The 26,080-nt window shown below is 39.9% G+C and overlaps 1 protein-coding gene and 1 long non-coding RNA gene across 2 annotated transcripts in view; one reads left to right on the top strand and one right to left on the bottom strand.

Annotated features, from left to right (window-relative positions):
* Window positions 1-26: 26 nt before the first annotated feature.
* Window positions 27-26,080, bottom strand: part of tmem163a (transmembrane protein 163a) — a 60,422-nt gene continuing 34,368 nt past the window's right edge. The window contains exons 3-8 of the mRNA XM_042221770.1: window positions 18,603-18,646; window positions 17,461-17,552; window positions 12,930-13,026; window positions 6,121-6,232; window positions 3,531-3,672; window positions 27-3,350 (exon numbers count right to left, since the gene is read on the bottom strand). Of these exons, the coding sequence (XP_042077704.1) occupies window positions 3,290-3,350; window positions 3,531-3,672; window positions 6,121-6,232; window positions 12,930-13,026; window positions 17,461-17,552; window positions 18,603-18,646 (548 nt within the window). The 3' untranslated portion in view covers window positions 27-3,289. The remainder of the gene's footprint in view (window positions 3,351-3,530; window positions 3,673-6,120; window positions 6,233-12,929; window positions 13,027-17,460; window positions 17,553-18,602; window positions 18,647-26,080) is intronic.
* On the top strand, window positions 19,560-25,667 carry LOC121814690. The gene is made up of 6 exons (XR_006054514.1): window positions 19,560-19,636; window positions 19,963-20,036; window positions 20,876-20,941; window positions 22,776-22,886; window positions 24,363-24,540; window positions 25,521-25,667. It is a non-coding gene; the product is annotated as an uncharacterized LOC121814690 (long non-coding RNA).

The raw sequence follows: 26,080 nt of genomic DNA, 5'->3' as shown, positions 1-26,080 counted from the left end.
TGTGTGTGTGTGTGTGTGTGTGTGTGTGTGTGTGTGTGTGTGTGTGTGTGTGTGTGTGTGTGTGTGTGTGTTTAATGCATTTGTAACCACTGAAAGTGTAAGGATTTTTTTACAAGCCCATGCAAAGCCTATAGCAACAGAGGAGTGGTTAGTATTGCTATTATAATCTCATGAAACTCTGCAGAATTGATAGTTTGATGCCTTTTCTTGGGTCAATGGGAAGTTCATTCATCATTACAAGCACACCAAAGATACACACATTTCAACAGAGCTGACAAATGGTCTGAATGATTTGGCACAGTTCATTAAGCTACAGAAGTGGTCATATTTCTGACATGTTTCAATGAAATAATGAAATGGTTTTCGTGTATCATGCCATTCTTCAATTAATGAGAGGTTTGTGCAACATATCATAACAAGATATTCATGTTTCAGGGTTCCTGTTATTAAGAGAGATGGAGAAAAATGAAAACAAAACATTTCAGATGACTTAAACGCAACTGCAGTGATCATCAGTTACATTTGACATTTTTGGCATTCAGTTGTTGCACAATCCCCACGACTGGCAGCAGCGAGTGCAACACTTTCAGAGACTATCCGTTGCCAAGGAGGAATCGAGTAACCAGGGCCTCAGTCGTAGCACCCGGACTAAACATTAGGGGGGTTTGAATGCACACAACAGATGTGGCATGAAAATAAAAGAAAGTGCAAAGAAGAGAGGTAGAAAGGATTTTGCTGCCAACTTCAAAACAGTGTCCACTTTATCCAACATAGCAGTTTACTTTAAATGAGCAACAGAGCTACTGTAAAGCATGATGAGTTTGTTCTGTGCCTTACACTGTGGCTTTAGCATGTAAACACTGAGCTTTGCTAGTAAAAGCCATTGTAAAGATTGTCTTCTATGCATTAAAGAGGGAGAGGGGCATTACAAATCAGTGTGCTGTTGGTGAGTAGAAATGGTGCGAGCTGAATCACACCTTCACTTTATATCTTAATCATATTCTTCACACAATGAAACTAAAGATAATACCAATAATTCTGCACCACGTCCAGCCGACTCAGAGTTGATAATTACAGTGCAGAGTGGATGTAGGCCTCTCCACAGCCAGTGCCCAAGGCTTTCAGCTGGGGATAAATTTACACGACTGAATATTAATTAAGACTGCTGTTGTGACAGTTCCAGCCACAAGAGGGCGCACATACATCATGGCTCCACCAGCTGAATACTGAATATGAGTCTATATGTTGCTTTTAAATGCCCAGTTTTTACATGCTTGGTTATCTAATATCTGAGCTTGTAATACCTACAGTATTATAGTAAAATATTAGTGATTTGTGCTAGCAGGTAATATGTGGACGTGATCACCTGTAACTTTTTCAGCATGTTAAAGAAATTGTTTTTATAAGTGAAGTTTGCCTTGGACAGCATTGCTGGAATCCACCTACATCCAGTCAGATATTTTCACCTACAGTGCAAAAAACTTACAGTAAGACTCATCATTTTATGTCAACGATAATCTACAGTAATATGTAAAACGACATTTACAGTATATGCACACTACGGAGTAAACATTTGTAATTATACGCAACATTGATCAGTCTGTACTTTAACTATATATTGTCTACTCTCACGTCAGCCGTACAGCACTGTGACGATGTGTGACCTTTTGATACTGATGCACCCAAACAGTGCGGCGAACATATTTACAGACCGCGTGCTTCGTATTTACATTCCATTCATTGCACGGAGTAATGACTGATAACGGAATGGAAACATGCAGGACAAAGAGGAAGCACAGATGAACACTGTCTCTGCCAATGACATTTTACAGGCTGTGTGATCTCTGACACTGTGCTTAGAGCCACCGCTGCTTTAATGGTTCAAACATCGCGCTTACAGACAAAATGAGGAGAATGAAGCGGCATTAATGAACCTAATAAATCCCAGACCAAATTAACAACGTAAACAAATGGGTTTGGTGCCCATGTCGTCACTATTCATGAGTTTTAATTGTTAGTCTGAACACAAACATGTCTGCTTTTCCTAAAAATGACTTCACTATAAGCTTTAAGCAAAAGGTTAATTAAATAAAGCACAGCCTAAGGTTAGTCAGACCACAGCTGAGTGACAAATTCCACATCGAGCAGTGTGTGTAGCATTGTTTTAGGCTGCAAGCTGCTTTGGAACCCACCATCACTGCTCCTCCTCTTTGCCATACTTTCTAAATTAATGCTATCTTTGTTGTTCTGCGGCTCTGGTACAAATTGCTGCACACAGAAATAAAAGATTTTTCACTTCTAAAGTGATCCTTTCTGAAATATTGAGCAGAGTGTGCAGTATATAATATAAATGGGAGAAATACATTGAGATTTGTGCTCTTATGTTTCATTTTATGACAAGCGCTTGTACTTGGTGTCTCCAGTCCTCTCTCTTTCTCGTTAGCTTTAGGTCTAGCGTTCGTAGGTGCTTTTGTGTTCAGAGGTAGCAGCATTTGCTGACTCAGCATGCTCTGCCTGAGTCTCTCTCCCTGCTTCCTGCTTCCTCTCTCGCTGTCTTCCCGATACAAACTAGGAGGTAGAAAGGCTGCACTGACATGAGGAGGGTGATGACAAGTTTTCATTTCATCTCTGTCCTATGTGCTTTACGATAACCAGAAAACTACAAAATAAATAACGAAATAAGTTAGCCGGCAGCCTCCGTTTATTACAGGGTCACAAATAAAACACGTTCCTGAAGCGAGTTTTGGGATAACATGCATTATTTTCACTTAAGCAAAACCTACAATCTTTCCTATTGGTTTGAAAAAAAATTCAGCTATGGCTTCAATGATGTCCTCTTAGCAGCAAGTGATGTATGTCCAACTTGAACAAATCCAAAGCAGTTCTTGAATATTTCTTCTGTTTTGTGTCATCGTTTCTTCTTTTTATTGGTGCTTTATTGTACAAAATGCAAAGACGAGAAGATAAAATAATCAGAAATACTTCCTTTATAGGAGGATACTCTTCCATCACGTCCTTCTCAGAATCTCTCAGGTCTGTGTGTGTGTGTGTGTGTGTGTGTGTGTCTGACACATGTATTAATCTTTAAATGTACTGTATGTACAGTATGTACAGATTGTGTGTGTGTATGTATACATGTCTATGGGAGTGTGTACGGTCCCTGTCAGTGTGTAATGAAATGTGGATGAACAGGTGTATGAAATACAGAGAGAGGCGGGGCAGGAGGCACCCAGGTGTGCAGGTGCGTGAGTATGTTAGAACCTGCTCGTCTGGTCGGCACACAGGTCTCTCATTCAAAGCGCTCGTAGTTCCTTGTCTGTCTCACACGGGGAACCATGTCCTTCAGGAGCCTGTGGGCAAAGAAACAAATTCCAATTGTAAGATACGTCAGCAAAAATGGCCATTCATGCAGGCGCAGGTACAGAGCTGCTGAGCTGTATCGGTGGCATTAGCATCGTGTAAATAATGCCTTAATAACTATAAAAGATTAAAGATTTCAGATTAGACACTGCTGCTGCTTCATGTCTTACTTGACCCCATATGCCAAAATAATAAGTCCCATTAGAACTCCAATGGTGGCATCCAGAAACCAGACGTCAGTATGGTGCTTGAAAACTTCGGCGCTGATTAGAATGGAAAATCCCATGATTGCTCCAACCAGAGAATTAAACCCTGAAAAACAAGCAAATTTAGGTGAGGACAAATAAAAAACAACATTTCTGTTAACAATGACAGTCTTTTCCTGACCTTAATGTAATTGTTTTAGTTGGACAGATACGGTGAAATGAAGGACCAACATGTTATGTGTGGTGGTGGTAGCTCACTCCGGGCCACAAGGGCTGGTGTCCTGCAGGTTTTAGATGTGTCTTTGATCCAATGCAGCTGATTTAAATGGCTAAATGGCCTCAACATGTCTTGGAGTTCTCCAGAAGCCTGGTAATGAACTAATCGTTTGATTCAGGTGTGCTGACCCAGGGTGAGATCTAAAACCTGCAGGACACCGGCCCTCGAAGCCTGGAGTTCCCCACCCCTGATTTAGAGGACCTGGTGAGAAGCAGCATTCCCTCAGAGAAAGGATTGACAGGTGGGATAAAATATGAACATGTATCATCTCCATTTCACTTTGAAGCACAAACTAAATGTAAACTTGTATGTATGATCTTTAAGTTGTATCAATATCCATTTTAAAGGATAAATCTGAAGCTACAGCTGAGCTTATGTATATTCTTCTGGTAGGTGTCGGATCAACATTTTGCAGCTGTTTTGAAGTCCTACATAAATGGCTCCACACTACATATACTGTGTTTGAATGACCCTTTATAGTGGCTGATGTTGTTCTTTATAATTACATGTGTGAAAGCTAGCACGGTGGGTTATTGTCTTGCCTGCAGTAAGTGTAGAGTCTTGTGGGAAATAAGAGGCTCAGAGAACAGCAACCTCAGGTTTATTGGATTGATGCCCTGTGTGTTTTGAGACCTGGGGATAGCAGTGTGTGTTTGCCAGAGACACTGTGTGTGTGTGTGTGTGTGTGTGTGTGTGTGTGTGTGTGTGTGTGTGTGTGTGTGTGTGTGTGTGTGTTTGTGTGTGTATGCTGTGCTTTTGTTCAGCTGAGCACGTGCCTACGAGCAGCGGGTCATCACAAACGACATTTTTTTCAGTTCATTTGTGTTAGAAAGTCACACAATAAACACAAGCAGGCATGTTCTGGTTTGCAATGTGTGTTTCAGCTGCGTGTGTTTTATTTCCTTTGGTTTAATGTGTTGGCACAAATATTCTGCTTCCAAAGGCTTTGATGGTGCAGATGTTTTAAAATGCCACAGTCGTTTTGTGGGTTTGAATTATTATGAATTGATCTAAGAATAATAACTGTGTTCTGACTTTTCATTTTAGTGACGATTTTTAGTTTTTCCTCATTTTGAGTGAGTTCATAGTGAGTCCTCTGTTTTTGTTGTCTCCATCTCATTGATGTCCCTGGTTATGTCCATGCTTAGGTTAATCTCCAGTGTCAGTTCTCTTTTTTGAGGGGTATAGAAAGAGAGATTAAGGGGTTAGCGAGCTTTGTCAGACTTTTCTGTGTCACAAAAGTGAGTAAATCACGTGGTAACTTCTGAACTCATAACCTGATTCAGGTCATGGGTTTTGGGTTAAAATCTGCAGGAAGTGCCAAGTTTTCACTAATTTTTTATGTACTGTTTGAGTGCCCTTTCATGTGTGTGCACCTGTGTCTCATTCAGCCCTGTCCTCCTGCAATCTGTTATTATTCTGTGCAGCTTATCCTCAGACTGTCTGTGAATTGCTGTTTTTGATACACTTTGTTAGTTTTGGACTTTTTTGTTTCAGGTGTGTCTTTAAGTAATTAGATTCTGAATCCTGCGTCCTACATTTGGGTGCTGGTTCCTGCACTTCACCACCACAACATGACAGAAGTTCAAAGAGCAGATAAAATATGATGCATACACTTAATCCAAGAATATTAGCTTCCTCTGGCTCACCTAAAACCCTGGAAGCTTCTGACAAGTTAATGCATCAGTGATACTTATCCACTCATAATTAATGTCATTCTGAAAGTGGCCACAATGCTTCATGAAAACTGTTGTGTATTTTGTAAAACTCTCGTATTTTTCATTCTTGTGTTATCTGTGATATCATTAGAACTTTGATACTTTTGCTGTTGTTAGAAGAATTTCACTTGGTAGGTAAAAATTTAGTCATACCAGATGGAAAATGTTTGGTTTGAACAACTTAATTACGATTTTATTAATTCATATGAATATACCAAATAAATACACATGTTTTAACTCCACTCTAAGTCTCCCTCTTTAGGGACAGTGTCTTCCCTCTTGATAATTCAAACAACTGAAAGTTGCTTATGCAGCTGTTGTGGCTGAATCGTGCCCATGAGGGCGGAGTTACAGGCCTATCGTTGTTATAACCAGTAACACAGAAAAGAAAGTAATGATAATAATAAGTAAGCAGCATGTACAAAAAAACTTTAAGTCACCTATCTAGTTATCTGGTCCCTCGTGCTCTTCTGTTGTGTTCTTCATTTATTTATAGTCATCAGTTTCTGTGCATGTGCGTGTGTGTGCGTGCGTGTGTGTGTGTGTGTGTGTGTCCTACCATCAGTGATAAGTGCCCGACTAGTCAGCACTCTTCCCAGCATGAACTTGGCCACAGCCAGCACAGCACATGTGAGCCCACTCACTATGGACACACTAAAGAGGAAGTCGTCCTGGGGTGAGACACGGGAGACAAAATATAAGAGAATATGGCAATATTTGTAAAAGTATGCAGAGTGAAATTAAAGGTTTCATCCTAAAAAACAAACAAAAGTTCAGCAAAAACACAGAGGGAGCTACTGTATAGCTGCAGAGCAGGAACCAACAGATTGTGTGACCCATAAAGCTTCTGTCAGCTCAAGCATTATTAATATATACAGGCTCGCCTTGGTGCATCAGCCCAAGGTCATACAGATGAAGTGATGTGAGCTTTGGGTGTTTTCAGGTTGTATCTCAAACAGACTCAGCAAAAGAAAAAAAGGAAAACGCTTGACTCGAGAGCATCCACCTTTCAGATTTAATTGACCCGCAGCAGGGACTGAGAGCCGGAGATGAGAGGAAGAGAAGAGCCTAAAGGACACGTCTGAGGGGGAAACAGCCACATTGTTTTTGTTTTGACTTTGCTGTTCTCCACCAGATTTAAAGTCACAGCTATATGAAACATATCGGGATATTATAAAGCGGCATAAACTACCTGCTAATAAAACCCCAACTGTATTAGATAAACATGCACACAAATCAGAGTAACTGCACTTCAACATTTAGGAAAACTAAAATTTTGGAAACAGCTGATTCCATCCTCCTATTTTCAGATGTTAATCTCACCTGCTGGAATCTTTTGAGTAGATTTACAAAGTTAAATTAAAGGCATTAGGCCTAAAATGCTGTTGTGGGCGAGTGAAAAACAGACGTGGATCTAACAAATATTTTTTTATTGCAATTAATAATAAACTATAATTAACAATCAATAGTTGGGTCTATGTAATGTAAGGAAGCAGTTAGGTCTCTAAAACGAATTTGTTTTTTGTGTTGTATATATTTAGCTGCATTTGCTGACTGATACTTTCAGTCTTAGTGACTGATTGGTATCAGTTTGTTTTATTACAATACTAAACAGATGTACATGTAATCCCAGCAGACCCTCATCCAGTTTCAGAATTGTTGGGAAAAGCCACTCACTTGTTCCCTTAGAAGATGCTTATTAGTTAGTGTGCAGAGAATCATTGTTACAAGGGCAGCATCGTACAACAGCAACCTTTGCAAAGAACAAGAAGTATTGCATTGTAAGCAGATCTGTCCTCATTTTATCCACTGTACAGTTTTTGTAAAGTACACCCTCTTTATGTATTGCTTTATATATAATTTATGTATCAGGATATGATAAAAAAAAAATTAGCAGCTATTAAAATGAGGAAAATAAAAGCTCAGATGAACAGCAAAACAAGCAAAACACATTACACAGTGATTAAGCGAAATAGAGGAACAGTGTTTGAAAACTAAATACACTGTTTGCATAGAAACCAAGAGAAGTAGCAGAAGTTTGTATGAGTATGTAGGTGTGGACCATTCAGCTGTGTGTTAACACAGTGCCAAGGAGGGGAGACATCAGTAATACAGACACTGAAGACAGTCTTCTCAGGTGAGGATTAACCCAAGAGTCAGATTGTGCAATGCTCAGAGAAACTGCAAAAAACCCCAAGAGCTACATCTCAAACTCCACCGGCTACTGTAGCATGTTCAGGGTTAAAGTTTATGAATTAGAAAAAGACTGAACAAGTATGGCTTCAAAGGGTTACCAGGAGAAACCCTCTCCTCTGTGAAAAAACAAGGCAGCACAGCTTAAGTTTGCAAAGCTGCAAAGGACTTGAGCGCCTTTGTGTGGAGCCACTGAGGTGACCAAGTGTTCCAGAGTCAAATGTGAGGCCATCTGTCTGACATGCTGGTGCAGATGCAGTCATGCAACAGGACAGTGATTCTAAGCACAGCAGCAAATCTACAACAAAATGTCAGAAAAAAAGATTTAAGAATTAAGATGTTGCAATAGTCCAGAGTCCAGATCTCCACCTGATTAAGATACTGTGGCAGGACCTTAAAGAAGAAGAATGACAAACGTCAGTGAACTGAGGTAGTAAAGAAGAGTGGGCTAGCATTCCTCTACGACCACGTGAGAGAGTGACAAAGTTGTAGAAACAATAATTTCTTCCAGTTATTGCTGGTAAAGGTGGTTCTACAAGCTCTCCAATCATGGGGTGTACTTCGTTTTTCACACTGCTTTTTATATTTTGGCTCGGTGTTTGAATAAATAACTAACGACCAATATGTCCCATGTTCGTTTTTCTTAAATCTGAGGTTAATCTCAGGTTGCATTTACATAACTTTACATACTTTATGTCCTGATATGTTACATTTTTAGCCATCTGTGCCTTTCTTACTCCTACGTATTTGACAAAGATGGAGTCACTTTTGTCCTTTTTCAGAAATCCAACCACACTGAAGTATTTTTGCATTTCATGAAGATACCAAGATGAAAACAATTATACAGTTATATATCTATAAAATATATTTAATATACATTAATGTCAGCACAGTCTTGGTCTGAGACCTTTTTGTGGTGCATCTGTACTGTTTGCTTTCATAGGGCAACAAGAGGTTTCCTTTCCATTGCAAGTATCTCCCAATAAATCCATAATTAAAAAGTAAATTTTATTTATAAAGCTCTGTGTAAAGTGGATAAAAAGCAGCCTGTCTGTGACTGCATGGTGTGTACTGTATGTATGTGTTGCATGGCTACGTGCTGCTCTCTCTCCCAAGCACAGAGCTGGTGGGGGCCAATCTCATCTCTCTGTGTTTAATCAGGCACTAGACACCGACAGCCTGCCATGAGAGCGAAACCAAGGACGTGACGGGAATCCAGATTCCCTTTCTGCAACCTGCATTTACACAATATGAATTTACAGACCAGTACTTGCTCTTACTTACTACTGTTTTTGGGGGGTGTTATACTGAATGTGTTAGTAAGGAGAAAACTGGATAAATAAGAAGAAGATGAGATCCTTCCATCCTTCAAACTCCTGTATTTAACCAAGGAAAGAAGCCAATGACAGTGTTTACATAAAAATACAGAGCCAGATGGCTGACATCACTCTTAAACAAACTGATAATTAACCAGATGTGAGTCATTCACTGAGAACCGTTCATTGCTTTTTATCCTCTTACAATGTCAAATACACCAAGAGGCCAAATATTAATAGAGTACATGCATGTTTATCATAAATATAGAGCCTGAAATGAAACAAAGATTGATGCTGAAAACACGAGACACGTCAAAGAAATGTCCCAGAGACAGGCAGCGGTAATCGGCTCGTGCTGCTGTCAGGAAGGTCCTCTGAGACCAAACAGACAGAGTTTCTATTAACATAATGGCACTGAAGCATCACACACAGGCTGCAGAATAGATGCAGCCGTCTCTTGGCTGTACCCACTTCAATCTGTGCTAAAAGGGGCTTCAGTGACTCAATTTTTGTTTTACTTTTTATTTATGTTTTCGTTTTTTCGCTTTATCCCAGTTCAAACAATTGATTCTCGTGTTGTTTAATTCATTGTTCAGACTCTATTGATATGCACAGCAGTTACAGTTTTGCTCTATGTGTCAGTTTTCTAATTGGTCCACTGCTGCTGGCTTTTAATGTCCTGCTAATTTATGCCACTAATGAAGCAGTTGGTGCAAAGAGAAGATTCTCTGCCTGGAATTGAACAAATTAAGACCAAAATGTGTCTGGGTCTAAATGATCTTAACGAGATAAAACTCTGAGGTGAATACACGTAATAACTATTAAGAGATCACATGAAAAAGCACAGAGTAAATGCCAAGAGCAGTGACTCTTCTGGAACATTGAACAGTTACATACATGCACTTGACAGATTATGAAATGAACAACGCCCAAAGAATAGTCCTGTAATAAATTCTTGTTTTGTAGCATTTGCAACGTTTTGGTGTTGGGAAGTTGTTTTAGAGAAATGTTAAAATACACCAGCTTGGAAAACAAAGATTTTGGTACTGGCAGAACTTTTCTCATCTGTTATTATCCAAAAGGAAGACTTTTAGATTGTGCTGCATTTATGTTATTTAATTTTAATAAATCAATGTTTCTGAGACAAAAAGGGTGTTTGTACACTAGAACTAGGTGTATACCCCCAAATCAAAAAGTGCCTCACTCCATTTCTTGCACCCTGGTGATTCCAGAGCATCTTCGTGAGCTGGATAGATACGTCGACACGCTGGTAACCTTTATGGACATCTGAGTTGATGTCATTAGCAATCACTGTATTGTTTTTCATGTCATTCATGCATTAATTAAACTGCAGTTTGCATGTAAGTGGTTTAATAACTTAGTTGTGATGCTTTACAGCACAGGCAACAACTCTACTGCAGTCTTTGCATGTGATATTTTTCCTGCCCTATATCCAAAATATTTCCAAACATCATGGGATGTTTGGAAATATCTTCTGCTGTGCAAGACATTTAAATTTTGTTGTATCTAGTTTTAATGTAGAGCTACTCATCCAGGAAACCTGAACCTGCACACTGTGAGGAAAAGCTGTTTGCTTGATTTGGTTTTGCTTTGTGTGTTTTTTTTAATTGTGTCCTAGTCTTATGCACATATTATACTTTTAATATTAAATCAACACAAGCATTGAAATGAAGTGGTACAAGACTAGTTGCATTGCCTGTTTGTTCTTTCTCAGAGACATCGTTGAACTAACTAAACTGGGGTACAATGGGAGAATTTGTTTTTGGTCTCCCTCTTCTCTGGTTAGTGAAATGGACACATGGTTAGGGTTAAATCATTTACACACAAAGAGGGTCTCAAAGCTGAGAGTGAGAAACATTCTCAGTCTGATGGTGAGAGAGCTGGGCTGCACCCCAGCAACAGAAAGAAGAGACTATTTTGGGACCTTATTCATACTCCTACACCTCCAGAGAGCGGTGGTGGGGGAGGTGGAGCTGGCATTAAAGAAAAAGAGTGTCTGTGTGTGTGTGTCTGCGCATGTCTGTGTCAAAAACAAAAAGCAAACAAACGTCAGGTGGAGGGAGACATAAGCTCTGACGTCAGAAGAACAGCAGCAGAGGGCTATAAAAAGAAACCTTACTCACAGTGATGTGTGTGTGTGCTGCTCTGTTTGTGTGTATGGCACTAGAAAATAAATCATTATCCATCATTACAAATATACACAGATCACAAAAAACATCCTGTTTATGTCTATATCTCCAGAACTGCAGCTCTGTGAGGTGTTCCCAGTCTGCAGCAGTCCGTTTCTATTAGCAACAGGGTCACGGGTTGCCAACGGTCACTGAGCTACAGCTGCAATAAAAGTTCATGCTGGTTCTCATAGAAAGCCAGAATACACAAAGCATCAGAGTTTGTTGTGTATGGAGCTGCAGACCAGTCAGGGTGCCCATGCTGACCCCCGTCCACCACCGAAAGCACCAACAATGGACACGTGAACATCAGAACAGGACCACAGAGCAATGGAAGAAGGTATGTCAGTCTGACGAATGATGATTTCTTTACCGGGTGACTGTGCGTCGCTTATCTGGGGAACGCCTGGGAACAGGACACACCATGGTGTACCTCCTACCTAAGCATTGTTGCAAATCATAAACATCCTTTCATGGAAACAGTACTCCCTGATGGTTGTGGCCTCTATCAACAGGATAATGTGCCACCAATCAGAAATGGTTCAGGAATGATTTGAGGAACACAACAACCAGTTTGAGTTGTTGACTTGGCCTCCAAATCCCCCAGATCTCAATCAAATTGGGTATCTCTGGGATGTGATGAATAAAGTAGTCCCATCCATGGAGGCCTCACCTCACAGCTAACAGGACTGTTGCTAACATCTTGGTGCAGATACCACAGCACAGGGGTCTAGTCCACGCCTGGACGGTCAGGGGATCAACACAATATTAGGCAGGTGCTCATAATATCATGCCTGATTGGTGCATGCATGTGAATGTGTGAGTATAGTATGTGTTGTGAGCCACGCACTCTAGTCACATGCGTTTGTACTTTTAAAAAAATGTATTATCAGTGCACAAAGACACAAAGGCCAAACATTAAAACATTATTCATCTCATAATATCAGAAAAGATCACTATTAGAAAAGAGCCACAGCCAGTTCTGAAGTAAACAGTTTTTTCATTATTGAACTCAGTTTACTTGTCATGACATGTACTGAAAACAGATTAGATACACTATATTAGAGCATGATGTCTTCTGTGGCTTCCCAAATTGGAAAAAGTAATTTTCACAATGCCATCAGAGCGGGCTGTTTCCCAGAGAAATGTTCTTCTATTTGTTGACCTGGTCTTACTTCACTGTGATTGGCTGAACTATTTCAGAGTTCAGTTATTAGACCACATAAATGTGACTAGTGGAGAGTGTCTATTTATCTTTCAATATATTTTCAGTTTTACTCTGAATCTTTTTGCAGTTTCTGCCAAATAAACGCCAAATCACTCGCCCACGCATCCTTTGAATCCATTGCTTTAAATTGTTCTCTATGCAAGATTTAAGACAGGCTTTTAAAACCCACTCACTATGCAATGAAAATGTATCAGTCAATATTGGAAAGTTATGCAGAGTTATGAAATCAGTGTTCAGAATATATATTTGAGGGTTTGTCAGACCCGACAACAGTAACAGTAATATCTGGTTGCATTATGTAAAATACTTCAGGTTAGGGAGAGACAAAAATCACAATTAAGTCAAAGCTGTAACTTTCCTTTATCTAAATTACACAAAGAAAGTGCCGGTGCAGTGTGAGCCAGCGTCTGTGTCCATATAGTGTATGTGCATGTAGCCTCACCACTTTGGGGGGCATCCTGGTAGCCAGATCGTGGATGGCCTTTCCAAGAATACAAATAGAGGAGAGAACGAACACAACCCCAAGGACGACACATGCTCTGCAGACAAACAGGCAAAAGAAGAAGGTATGACGATTACTGATGTTGTAATAACCCAAAGGAGCTTAAAGGGGAGCAGCAATGCTTTCCTAAGGTCTTATTATTTTTACATCCATCATGATTGCTGCTTTTGCATTTCACAACAAAAACATCTTTCACATAATAGTTTCAGTGTTTGACAGACATTTGACAACATCTTTACATTCTTTTATTTTTAGTGATATTTGTTAAAAACATGGCAAATAATCAAAAAGTTCCAGCTACTGGAACCTGCACGGGTAAAGTATGAATGCATGAAAAATGTCAACGAGCAAACAAATAATGGATGTGCAGAGATGTTGCATAGACACTTTAACATGTCTTGATCACACAGGGCTAATTAGGGGAAGTAAACAGCTGGGAAAAACACAGATGCATACAGTTAAGGTAATGAGATAGAGGAAGTAAAGGAGCAACTATTACAGAAATACAGCCGGAAATAAAAATAAATCCCAAATCAAACTTAACATAAGGGAATTGACACAGGAAGTGGAAAGAAAATGTGGAGGGAAATAAAAATATAATAATACAAACAAGCAGAAGGACTCAAAATATATAAGAATATGCACTAGGATGACAATTGAACCAATAAACAAACTAAAAAAAACAAATAAAGAATACTAAACAAACAAAAACCCAGCACTCAAGGGCCAAGACTGGGAACCATGAGGACATTATTTTGGTCACTACCCAGAGCTCATGGCCATTGGAACTTAGACTGACTGACGGCTTTGCTTTCACACTCATCTCTCGTCACCCCATCAGATCAACGTAGTATCCTCATTACTGAAAACACTGCACCGGTTCATCACTTGTTCCACTCTCACTTCTTTCATGAACAAGACCCTGAGCAGTAGCAGTTTTTGATACGGGCGGTTGCCCGGGGCGACATCCTGGTGGGGGGCGGCATCACGGGCATCAGAAAAAAACAATTGCTCGTACTCATGCTGCTCAACATCAGCGCATATTGGGAATGGCAGAGGCACCGATCGGTTTTTTATCGCCCATTTGCTGGGAGTAAGGGCGCCCTCCGTGTGCGAGGTGCGCCTGCTGCTTGCTGCACAGGGAGGAGAGGGCGGGGCGGCATCTAATAACCAACTCGCAAAATAAAACAAAATAAAACAAAATAAAACAAACCAACAAACACGAAAACACCAGACATCATGATGCAGACTTATAATTTGCACAGATGTTTTTTTCATAATTCTAGACGTGAAAAGTGAGCGTGAGAGCCCTCGGTGCGCCTGCTCGCTGCTGAAGTCAAAGTAAACTTTATTGTCATCTCCGCTACATACAGTCCAGTATATAGAGAGACGAGACGACGAGGCTCCAGTTACAGCAGTGCAAGTAAACAAACAATAAATATAAGAAGAGTAAGAAAACAAATATACACTTTAGGACTCGGGGTAAAGGATCAATAACAATTTCAAATTTATAATTTACAGTTTGATGATTTAAAGTCTCACACACAACCCGTCGGCTGCTTCCAAATAGAGCACATTTCATTCATAATGTTGTAAATCTAAGCCCATTATGTATTCATGATTTGAATCCTGGGTTGTGCGAAATCCCAGAAATAAACCTTAGACAAAGTGAATCTGTGAACTAAGGTGTAGGTCTGTTAGGTTATGTTGTGGTGATCCTCGGGTTGGGGGACTTATGTTCATACTGGAGTGCAAAATTAAAACCAGTGGAAGATGGACAAGAAAAGTTCAAAGCCATCTGGTGCTCAGTTTAGAAAAACTAGAAAAGAAGAGGAGGAGAAACGAGCAAAAGATACAGGTAAGCAGATGTGTGATTGGATAATGGCAGGTCATCCTGAAACAATCAGAATCAGAATACTTTATTAATCCCTAAGGAAATTATGTGGGTTAGAGTTGCTCCAAGAAGAAATGGTAAAAATAGTAACAGTAACAAACTAAACTCCAAACAGTACATTATGTTACAGATTTTACACATTTAAGAAATAGCACTAATCAGATCAGTCAATTATAAATATCAAGGATTAACAGAGGGGGTTATAAATAAATATCAAGAAAATTGACAAGAATATTACAGAGTAGAAAAGAGCGTGTGTAAAAAGGGTGTAACTATTGCAGGGGTGCCAGAGGGAGTGCCCAGGGCGCCAAACAGGCTAGGACCGCCACTGACCCTGAGAAACCCAGGGCAGCAAGTTGTCCCTATGTTGAATCATTTTGGGAGGTGCCTGATGAAGAACCACAAAAATCTGAGAGGTGATCCTGAGGCCACTAAACCTGTCTAGAAGCTGGGATTAGAATGATGACCTCAGTGGCACTATCACTAGTAGTAAGCCTATCCTTGCATCTTTTACATGAACCAATCTCCAGGAAGTAAAACATCTTGCCTCATTTGCAATGATATGCTCACACTTTTTTCTACTTTTCTAACAGTACACTTTAATTTTCTACAGAAAGAACATTAATATAATACAAATTGGGTGTTTTGTGGTTTGTGTGTGTCTCTGCATCCAGCTGACAGCACTAACAGAGAAAAAGATCCCGTGTGCATGTGAGTGACTCCGTGTGAGTTAATGGACAGTGGAGAGGCAGCTCGGTCTTTCATTATCTGTAACACCTCTGAGCTACACAGAGGTGTTCTTGCAAGACAAACAGGGCTCCATACAGCCTGACAGCTAATTGATTCATTCAGCTAAGCCACAGCAGCCCTAAAACCTGGTGGATTAACGCACATGTAGCAGTGACACATTTACAGTAACGACACACAGTTAATGGCCCATCAATAAGGATACACTTCTCTCCAGCCTGCAATTTAAGAAGCACCTTTTCTGAAATTGTTTAATCTATCTGGGTATACTGAACATAGCAAGAGCCTCACGGGGAAAATTATTTAGACCTTCAAAGGGAAGATTAAATTAAAGCTATCGTGGCAATATTCTCTCTACTGGAATTTTAAAATTGTCAAGTATAAAAAAACATTAAAAAAATCCACATAAAATCAAAAACAGACTGCAACAATTTGCAAATCTCATAAACCCAAATAAAACATAGAAAACATATCAAATAAGACACTCATTTTGAACTTGATGGAGCAACAAGCGTCCCTTCTTCTTTGAAGAACTGTGTAAACGTCTGCGAACTGAGATTCAAGCTGCTCAGCAGTCCTGAGTCTTCTTTGTCATATTTTTCTGTGTCATGATGCTCCAGATGTTCTCAGCTGGTCCAGGTCCAGACTGCAGGCAGGCCGGTTCAGGACCCGGACACCTGAACAGTTTAGTATTGTCTTGCTGAAATATGGTCTCATCTGAAAAAATGTCATCTTCATGGGAGGACATGTTCCTCTAAAACAGGGCTGGGGGAACTCCAGGGCTCAAGGGCCGGTGTCCTGCAGATGTGCAAAATGCACATCTGCCTTTCCAGATGTTCATGCACGCTTTCCAAAAATAATTTCCACTTTGGATTTGTTTGGACCTCAGAACACTTTTCCATTTTGATTGAGTTCACTTTAAACGAACTTTGGTCCAGAGAAGACAGCTGCCTTTCCAAATCCTGTTCATGTGTGGCTCCTTCTCTCCATGTTGGAGCTTTAACCTGCATTTGTGGATGGCACAGTGTGCTCCTGAGTCCATGCGGTTTCCATTGAAGAACAACGCCTGATGTTATTGCAGTGCTGGCCAAGGGCCCAAAGATCAGAGAAAATATTGATTTTCAGCCTTGTCCCATTCACACAGATATTTATTCTAATATTCAGAATCTTGTGATGATTATGTACTGCAGATGATATTTATACTCTTCATAATTTTCTATTGAGGAACATTATTGTTCCACTATTTGTACATGTAGTTTATTTGCAGTTTAATGAACCTCTGCCCATCTTTACCTCTCATAACCTCTGCCTCTCTAAGACGTTCTTTTTATATCATGTTACTGACCGGCTGCCAATTAACCTCATTAGTTCGTCCATCTGTTTCTTTATAGCACAACTTACTTTTCCTGCCTTTTCTTCCCCAGTCCCAACTTTGTTTGAGTTGCTGGCATCAAATTCAAAATGAGCTAATAAACATATTTTTTATGAAATAGTAAAATTTCTCACTTTAAACATTTGATATGTTTTCTATGTTTTATTGTAAATAGAATATGAAATCACTGCACTCTATTTTTATTTATATAGTACATAGGATCCCATCATTTTTTAAATTTAATTTACTACAGAAAGATAAAATCATATGCATGAAATGACTGGATTGCAGGGGAATGGGTGAAGTCCTTTCACAGCAGAGGTGGGATTCATGGGTAAAAGAAGCCAAAGAGTAAAGATGAATGAACAAATAAATAAAACATACAACACCTGTGGTTTGAGAGTTGTTTATGATTCCACCCTTGTATCGTTGATCAAAAGATAAAGTTTTGTACTCACATATACTCTCTGTGTGCAGAGTGCACAGCTGCTGCATTGCTGTAGCGCCACAGGACGATGGCTGATGACATGACATCCAGCGTGGCATCAAACTACAGAAACGAGAAGCAAGTAATTAGAGAGAAAGAAGGGAGGAAGGTCAAAATTATCCATTGTCCATACCACGACTCTTTAAATGATCAGATGTCCAGTAAGACGTGTAGACAGCTTTAAATAACTTATTTGTGCTGAAAATAAAACCACTTCATTCTGAAATCCCGTGGAGGAGAATAACGCATTTATTTCAGCACAACAGAATTTCAGCGGGCACATGAACTGACTCAGGTTATGTATGAATAGGGATGAGTGGATGTAAGGATTTAAGAGTCTCATTAAGGCATATAGTGGAAAAACTGCAGGAACCACTTTCAAGTCTGTTGCACCACAAAGATGTAGTGTTGATGTTTGGCAGGAAAATCAAAGCCATAAACATCATTAACGCGACAACAGCAGCTTCATGTTGGATTCAGGACTTCTCAGAGAAAAACGTCTCTCCCTGAAGCCGGATCACAAAATAAAATCGTTATTAGTTAATTTTCAAATCATAAAATGTAAAAAGTAAGAAAAGGATGACTCAAAGTCTCACAGAGCAATCGATGATAAGCTGCTATGATCTAACCTCTTTGCATTGGGGCACATCCTCTTATTTTCTTCCTGCTTCTGTTTTAAAACTGTCATCTGCAGCCAAGCAATTAAACTGCTAATTAAAATCCAATCTTTAAGGAAGAGATAGCTAGCTCTGCAGATTATGGGTTATAATATTTTAATCACATTAGGCTAATCACATCTCCCTCCCTGGGCCCAGGTGTGGATATTGTAATTTTCACCTTCATTGCCATTACGTCATATTTTTATGATAATTCTCAGTGATTTCCTCCTAATAAGATTTCCGCTGTGTTCTAGTGGAGATCTGTTTAGCAAACACAAGAAGCATTTTGACATCCAACCACAGCGCCAGCCTCCAGTCCCTTCTCTGCCCTGTTACCTTGGAGACAAAAGGACCAATAGGACTTTGGTACTGGGATTCATTAATAAATCACTAGCACCCAAGTTATGACTAATTGATCAATGCAAATAGAGAGAAGAAAGGGGCGGGAACTTACGGCGAATCCAAATGCTGACGCGCTGTGTCTCATAAACGATACAGCTGTGGAGAGAGAGACGGACTGTTTACATCATACAAGTCTTTATTCCTTTTTAGTCACACTAACATATATGCACATGTGATTCAGCACATGTCACATGCACGATCAGTAGGTTTGTGATGCTAAGTGGGAAACAATGTGTTTATTAAATCAGCATAACAAAATGAAAAGCGACTGTGATTAGATGAGTTATTTCTTAAAAAATCAACACTGATATTCATAAATGTTCTTCCTTTCTATTGAAATCACCAGCACCTCTCACATGCATACACTATATCACTATATCTAGAAACAAGAAATTAAAACCACTGGGTTAACCTGAGCTGGAGTTCAATCAATAAAGAGTTGAAATCTAAATCTTTGTTTATTGTATTCTGTCTTTTTGGCAAATGATTAAGCAGAAAATGCAAGTGCAAAAAAGAACAATTACATTTTTATTTATGATACCACTTATGACATGTGAGCAAATTAAAGGAGTTCTTGGCAGGTTGAACCTTCATCTGATCCAGATTTTTACAGCACTGTCCTTTATAGTCTATAATCCTACTCAGTATCATCCAAAGCAGAACAACAAGCATTAAAAACTAATAGAAAAACACACAGCTCATGTGTGTCCATCTAATGATGCTCCAGGCCATCCAAGTTTGATACGTGTAAACTTGGCATGATTAACTGTCTATTAACAACATTAATGATCGGCTAACGCAACATGAAGTATCCCTCGAATAGGATTAAAGGTTTTGTCATCCTTTATCTACCACACCTGTGCTGTTCATCTACCTGTCCTGGTGTGCTGTCCCCTCTTTCTGTGTGAGTGTGTGAGTGTGTGTGTGTGTGTGGTAGTGCATGTGTGTGTGAGAGAGAGGGAGACTCTCAGGGGACAGCACATGGTCAGTTTAATCACCATGGCAACAGGAGATTTGAGGGCAAGATGGCCGTTGGTTTGAACTCAAAGCTTTCATCTTCTCTTCGCCAAGTCTTTCCCTTGGCTGGTATCTCCTTTTCTTTTCCTTCCTTCTGGTTTTCTTGTCATGTTTTTCTTGTCATGTTCCCTGTTATATATATATATATATATATATATATATATATATAAAACAGTCATGTACTAACAGAGACTAACAGATATATTTATGATATATTCCTCTGGGCTCTCTGTTTACCTACAAGGTGATGGTGGCTTGGCTGGAGAGACTTTTAGATAATCTGTTCCTAGGTGTAAAGGCCACCATGTCCGATGCTTCAAATACAAACTTTATGAGGTGCAATCATCCATTTTCATTTTATTACACAGTTTTAAATACAAATAACATCTGTCCAGGACATCTTGGGAAATATCTGACAAACATGCGGTCTGAGAAGTACTGCCCATCACCAGAGGAAGCTATAACAAAGGTAAAGACGTACCCACACAAGAAGGTAAAATCACCGTAGGTATGTGAGGATAGTGTTTTATCACTGATAAGACCCAGACAGGATGTGGATGTGACATCATCATGATTCCAATAACTTAACCGGTCACCATCACCATTAGTTTTTGGTCTGAACAGTACAGTTGAGAGCCTATATTCTACATTTTTACTTCAGTGTGGGGAAAAGAAAACATGTGTAAGATTTTCTCAATATCCTGGAGATGCTTTAATATCGCGCATCATCATATGCAATTCTACATTATTAGAAAATTAGCTGTGGTGATTGATTCTGTGCTTGGTGCCAGAAATTCAAACAGATATTATTGAAACTGCAGCATATTCAGAAGCAAGAAAAGACTTTTTTGTAATATATGATGCAATCTTTAAAATAGCCAAAATGGTTCACACAGTATAATTATCCACTGAATAAGAGAAAAAAATCTGCTTACATCTGCATCTCTTTGAGGAACTTCTCTCTGCATAAAATCTGACCTTCTGTCTTCAAATACAAACTGTAAAGCACGTTCACTGAGGAAGCAGTTTTCACACATGCATACATACAATGAGCCTGAGATTTTTCTGCTGTATTTAAAATGTATTCAGTGCTTCAAAGAACAGATTCGTCATCTATTAACTCATTTGTTATTGCTGATATTATTCCTCATTCATCATATTTGTCTTTCACTTCATGCCCCCCTTTAATTAAACATGCACTCAGATGGAAAAAAAACAGAATTCTCCCCTAAATAAAGCTGCTAATTTTTAAATAGCAGCCTCTTTCCTCTCCCAGCATGTATTCATTTCTCCAGTTTCTGCTCTCAGGCTCATTTGGATGTGCCAGCCGTCTGTGTGGTTACCGCCTGCCAGCAAATCGATGCCTCTCTTGAGGTGAGCAGACACAATTCTGTGTAACATCCTCTGGGTTGTTAGTTAATCAGGGAGTCAAGCATGCATGACCAGTGCTAACAAGAATGGGGAAACAAAGAGGGAAAGCAAAGCAGAGTATGGTAGAAATGGAGTAGAAGAAGGAGGATATAAATGAGAAGGAGGAGCAACTAAAAGAAAGGGGGTACGTGCTTACAAGAGAAGGAGAAGAAGCAGCGGACTGGAAGAAAGATGCAGATGTGAGGATCACATAGAGTCCGGGGAAAAATGGGAACGTGAATAAGAGCAAAAATGTGTGTGTGTGTGTGTGTGTGTGTGTGTGTGTGTGTGTGTGTATTCATATCTTCCAAAAATTGGAAGTTTATTTAGATACTTGTGGGGACCAACAGCCCTTATAGGGACAAAAATGCTGGTCCTCACAAGTTTAAAGACATATGTGTGACTCAAAATGTGGTTTTAGTGAAAGGGTTATAATTGGGTCATGGTTAGGTTTACGGTAAGGGTTAGGCATTCGTTTTTCATGGTTAGGGTTAGGTTAAGGGGCTAGAGAAAGCATTATGACAATTGGATGTCCCCACAATTAGATGTGTGTGTTTTATACATAAAATGTTTGCACAGAGAAAAGAAACCTGATAGCTTGGAAGTTCTTAATTGTGATTCTTCTGTGTTGCAGTATTTATTTTGAGGAAAACACAGTTCTAATAAGAACAGTCTAACAGTCTGACAATCTTCTATTCTATTTGCTAATAGTCCACTTTGATGTCCTGTCAACACCTGCATACCTCCTAGCTGTAGCAATGGTTATGACTTGGCAGCAGTAAAAACCTAATTATCAGTGAGTTATACAAGAACTGGGGCCAGAGCCAGCACCAATATATTCTCTCTCTCTGGCTCTCTGGCTCTAGTCTTCCCTTGGCACTGATCACTGATTATAAGCAGGACTTAGATGAAGCAGCATCTGATCAGACATCACTTCCAGACCAGGCTTTGAACTCTTGGGGGTGTTGAGGACCAGCGAGCGAGACATGGTGGAAGCATTCATAATGACTATTAATAGTTTCTGAGCTCTGTTGTCCTCTGCTTGAGGCAATATGCAGAAATGAAAATATAAATGATAAAAGCTTACAGACTATATTGGACAGACTTCCCCCTTTCTAATGGTTTGTTGGTGCTCTTTAAAGCTCGTTTCCTTTGGTTTCTGCTTGGTGCAAATTTTTCTTACTGCTTTGACTTTTCATTGTTAAAATGGTAAATGGTCTGTATTTGTAAAGCGCTTTACTTAGTCCCTAAGGACCCCGAAGCGCTTTACACATCCAGTCATCCACCCATACTGGTGATGGCAGCTACATTGTAGCTACAGCCACCCTGGGGCGCACTGACAGAGGCGAGGCTGCCGGACACTAGCGCCACCGGGCCCTCTGACCACCACCAGTAGGCAACGGGTGAAGTGTCTTGCCCAAGGACACAACGACCGAGACTGTCCAAGCCGGGGCTCAAACCGGCAACCTTCCGATTACAGGGCGAACTCCCAACTCTTGAGCCACGATCGCCCCTGTTAAAGATTTTGCCTCTGTGAGAATAGCATGCAGCTAATATTGGACTTTGAAAAACTGGACAAAAGAAGAAGAGTCGTGTTTTCTGCAGAAGCAAAAGCGTTGAGAGTGATTAAGTGGAGTGCATAAGGTGAAGTCACTGTTACAAACCGCTGGTTTGTAAAATCCCCCCACTACAGCACCGAGTCAGTTACATTCAGCAGCTGACTGAGATACCAGTCACATGAACTAAAGCATGCCCTGTTCTCTTACAAATGTCTATGTGATAACATTATATTTTGCAGTCAGAGGAGTCACCCTGTTCTGGCCAAGGCACTGCTGCTCTGATGCCCACAGCATGTCTGTATTTGGATAGAAACTGAAATGAAAACAAGACCTCGGAGAACCTCACAGAGGTATTTACTTGATAAAGAGAGCTCTGGAACTTGTTAGACATCCAAGAAGGCAACATTTCTATCAGATCACCAAGAAACAAATAAAAGCCATCTGGCCTTTGTGACAATTGTTCAGAGGGGAACTAGTGAGAGTGACAGATTGTAGTTTTGAGCTTTCTGGGGTGAAAATGAGCTCTGCAGAGTGTAATGCAACTAATGTGTGAGCTATCTTTGTCACACAGGCTGATAAAGGATAAATGTATAAAAAATAAAGCAAGCAGATATACAGCAAGTCCTCACTGGGAATTGACTGATATTGATGTTTTTTATTGATACAGTACTATCATTGATTGGGTGTGGTTCCTTATTGATTGCTTATTGATGTCTGATCAGTTTTCAAAACTGTAGATTTACACAGCTTTTCAGCATCAAAGGAACTGGTTTCTTATCTCAGAGTGAACACAGTGTAGAAACAGAATAAAAGGCTTGCTCATGATTCACACAAGCGCTGGTAAAATAAACTTAATAGTATTTGAGGTAAACGGTGCTAGTGATTGGACAGTTTTGGCCTGGTTCTGAACCAGAAGTCCCATCTCTAGTAGCAATCACTGGAGTTACATTAGCTCCACCAGTAATGTGACCTTCCTGAATTTTCCCTGTTAGGAAGTTCTGTATGATGGGCAGAACTCAGAGGACGTATTGTAAAATGAAAGCACAGCTTTATTGCTGGACACAAAAATAAACATAATGTAGGTCAGGAACAAACAAAACTAAAACTGGAGAACACACGAGGAGAGACACGGACCATGAGAACACAACAAAGATGCAAACTCACAGATTACACCAGAGTGGAATCACCTGGAGAAAAAACACAGCTGAGCTAAATCTAATGAACAAGACAAGGGAAGCAAAACTAGACATAATGCACACGAAATGAGAGACTATCAAAATAAAACAAGTAGTAACTGAACAAAGAAACAGGTGGGCAGACTCGATACAAAGACAAGCACAGAGACAGACTTTATACAGGAGACGCTGAGGACAAAACACAGAAACGAGACTAGGACAGACAGGCCATGAAAAGAAACTAACATACTACTAGACTAGAAAAAAAGATGAACTCAGAGGCACTAGGAAATATTACACTTGTAAGACAAAATAAAGAACTTGAACGTAAATTATCTCCTAAATGCAAATGAATAAATCGTGAGTTCACAAAAAGCTGGACACACTGGGTGAGAGAGCCAGGACCATGTACCATTGGTTAAAGCTGATCTGCAAATATCTACAATGTTAAAGCTAAGAATCTGCTTCATTCTGGTCAAACTGCTGAGAAATACAGTGTATATCCACAGAGGCACTTTCTACAGCAAATGCTTGTTATCCATCAAATCACCTCTGTTGCTGATTGTACTGGGGGGAAATTCTGTATTAAATTAACAGAATCATTTGCAACCAAATAGAAGCATAATTATGTCCTCCCCTGTGTTCCTCAAGGGCAAGAGCTCAATTTAGGGATGTGAAAGTCATTTTACATCACACAGAGGAAAGGAGTAATCTGGGAGACTGAGAAAAAGGCGGAGGAGGGATGAGAAGGCAGCAGCACAGGCAGCAGATGGACAAATAGAGTGACACAGTGAGACAGCACGGGTGAGAGAGCAGCAGACAGAGAAAGGTGAGAGATTAAAGTGAGAGAAAGATGAGATTGTAGGAGGCACTCTTGCACTGCCAATCAATGCATCTCTGAGCTTCTAATCTAATCGAGGTGACTCATCTGCACTTTGAAAATAACTCCCAGTAGACTCGTATTGAAGTTGAAGATGGTTCCAAGATGAGGACAGAGATTCAGAGTGGTTGAATCGTAGTCATGTGGTTCAAGAGCAGTTAATTTTATTCCTTGAAAACATGGTCCTAGTAGATCTGTTATTTGCACAATGTAATGACGAGATGGAACTAGCAAACAGAGGCGGGTACGTAAAGAGCCAGAGGGAGAGGGGAGCAAAAAAGCTGGACAGGGAGCAGAAGGAGGGGAGAGGGAACACAGAAGGAGGCGAGCTGACAGGGAGGAGGAATTATGCATCATTATAGTTGGACGTAACAAGATTTTTATGCAAATCCACCTGTCTGAGCATAAATTTTGCAGTTCCAGTGGAAAAGAACATTTTTGTTTTACTATCTGAGGTGGAAAGCAAAACAAACTCTGACTAACAATGCTCAAGGTGACCTGCTGCAAGGCAATTCAAAAGACTCACACTGAAGATGAAAATAAATTCAAAGTGCAAATGCAAAAATGTAGAATAGTTTTTTGTCTTAAATTAATTTAAAAGAAAATAAAATTTCATTGAATGTAAAGTGAAATATTTCAAAGCTTTGTAGCTCATAGCAGTAAGCTAAGATCTACATTTACACTCCACAAGTTCATCAAAGAATTGAACAAAACATTCACTCAAAATATGACATTATAGATTTTGCACTGATTGGGAGGACGTGCATGTAAAATGATAACAAAACTTTTGGAGGTGGGGCTAAACTAGGGAAAAAATGTACTGGAATGTGTTTTTGCTAACCCGAACCAAGACACTTGTATCCTCAAAAACGTCACTATCGCTGTCAGCAAAGACGAGTGAGCTTCACTGACTCACTGACTCGTTCTAGGGCCTCCTCCAGGATAAAGAAACGTGGACACTTCTCAGCCAGCATTGACAGCTGAGGTAAACAGCAACGGACTGACATTCATAAATGGACAGGAGCCAGAGTTGTTTGTCCTACAGTGGCCTACAGCGGAATAAAGCTGATCATTTTAGCCTCCATTGATAGTTTTCCTGTTCATTACAGCTCTTGAGGTTTGCAAAGTGATTGGTTGGATTTAGCTTTGCTAACAGCTGCGACTGGATCACCACAGGATGACTTTATGGTGATTACATCCGTTTACTCTGAGACTCTGTGGGAGTCACTGTGAGTCACGATGTAAATAAACACAAACTACTAACCTTACTGCAAAACATATCGCCTTTCAGAAAACTATTTTGTGAAGTGTAACCACAGTTTATAGAAGACAGGAGTGTGACTTCAGTAGATACACCTATTATTAGATTCATGTCTGTGTGTGTATTCCTTTGTGGTTGTTAGTCTCCACTGGGGCAGGGAGTTAAAACTAAAGCCCTCAGGACGCTGCTTTCACATTAATTAGCAGCTTTAAGCAGACAAACAAACCC

Source organism: Haplochromis burtoni, unplaced genomic scaffold (assembly GCF_018398535.1).
Source record: "Haplochromis burtoni strain Fernald_Lab_line unplaced genomic scaffold, NCSU_Asbu1 Contig_74, whole genome shotgun sequence".
In the NCBI taxonomy this organism is placed as follows: Eukaryota; Metazoa; Chordata; class Actinopteri; order Cichliformes; family Cichlidae; genus Haplochromis; species Haplochromis burtoni.
This window is presented reverse-complemented; position numbering and strand designations above follow the sequence as displayed.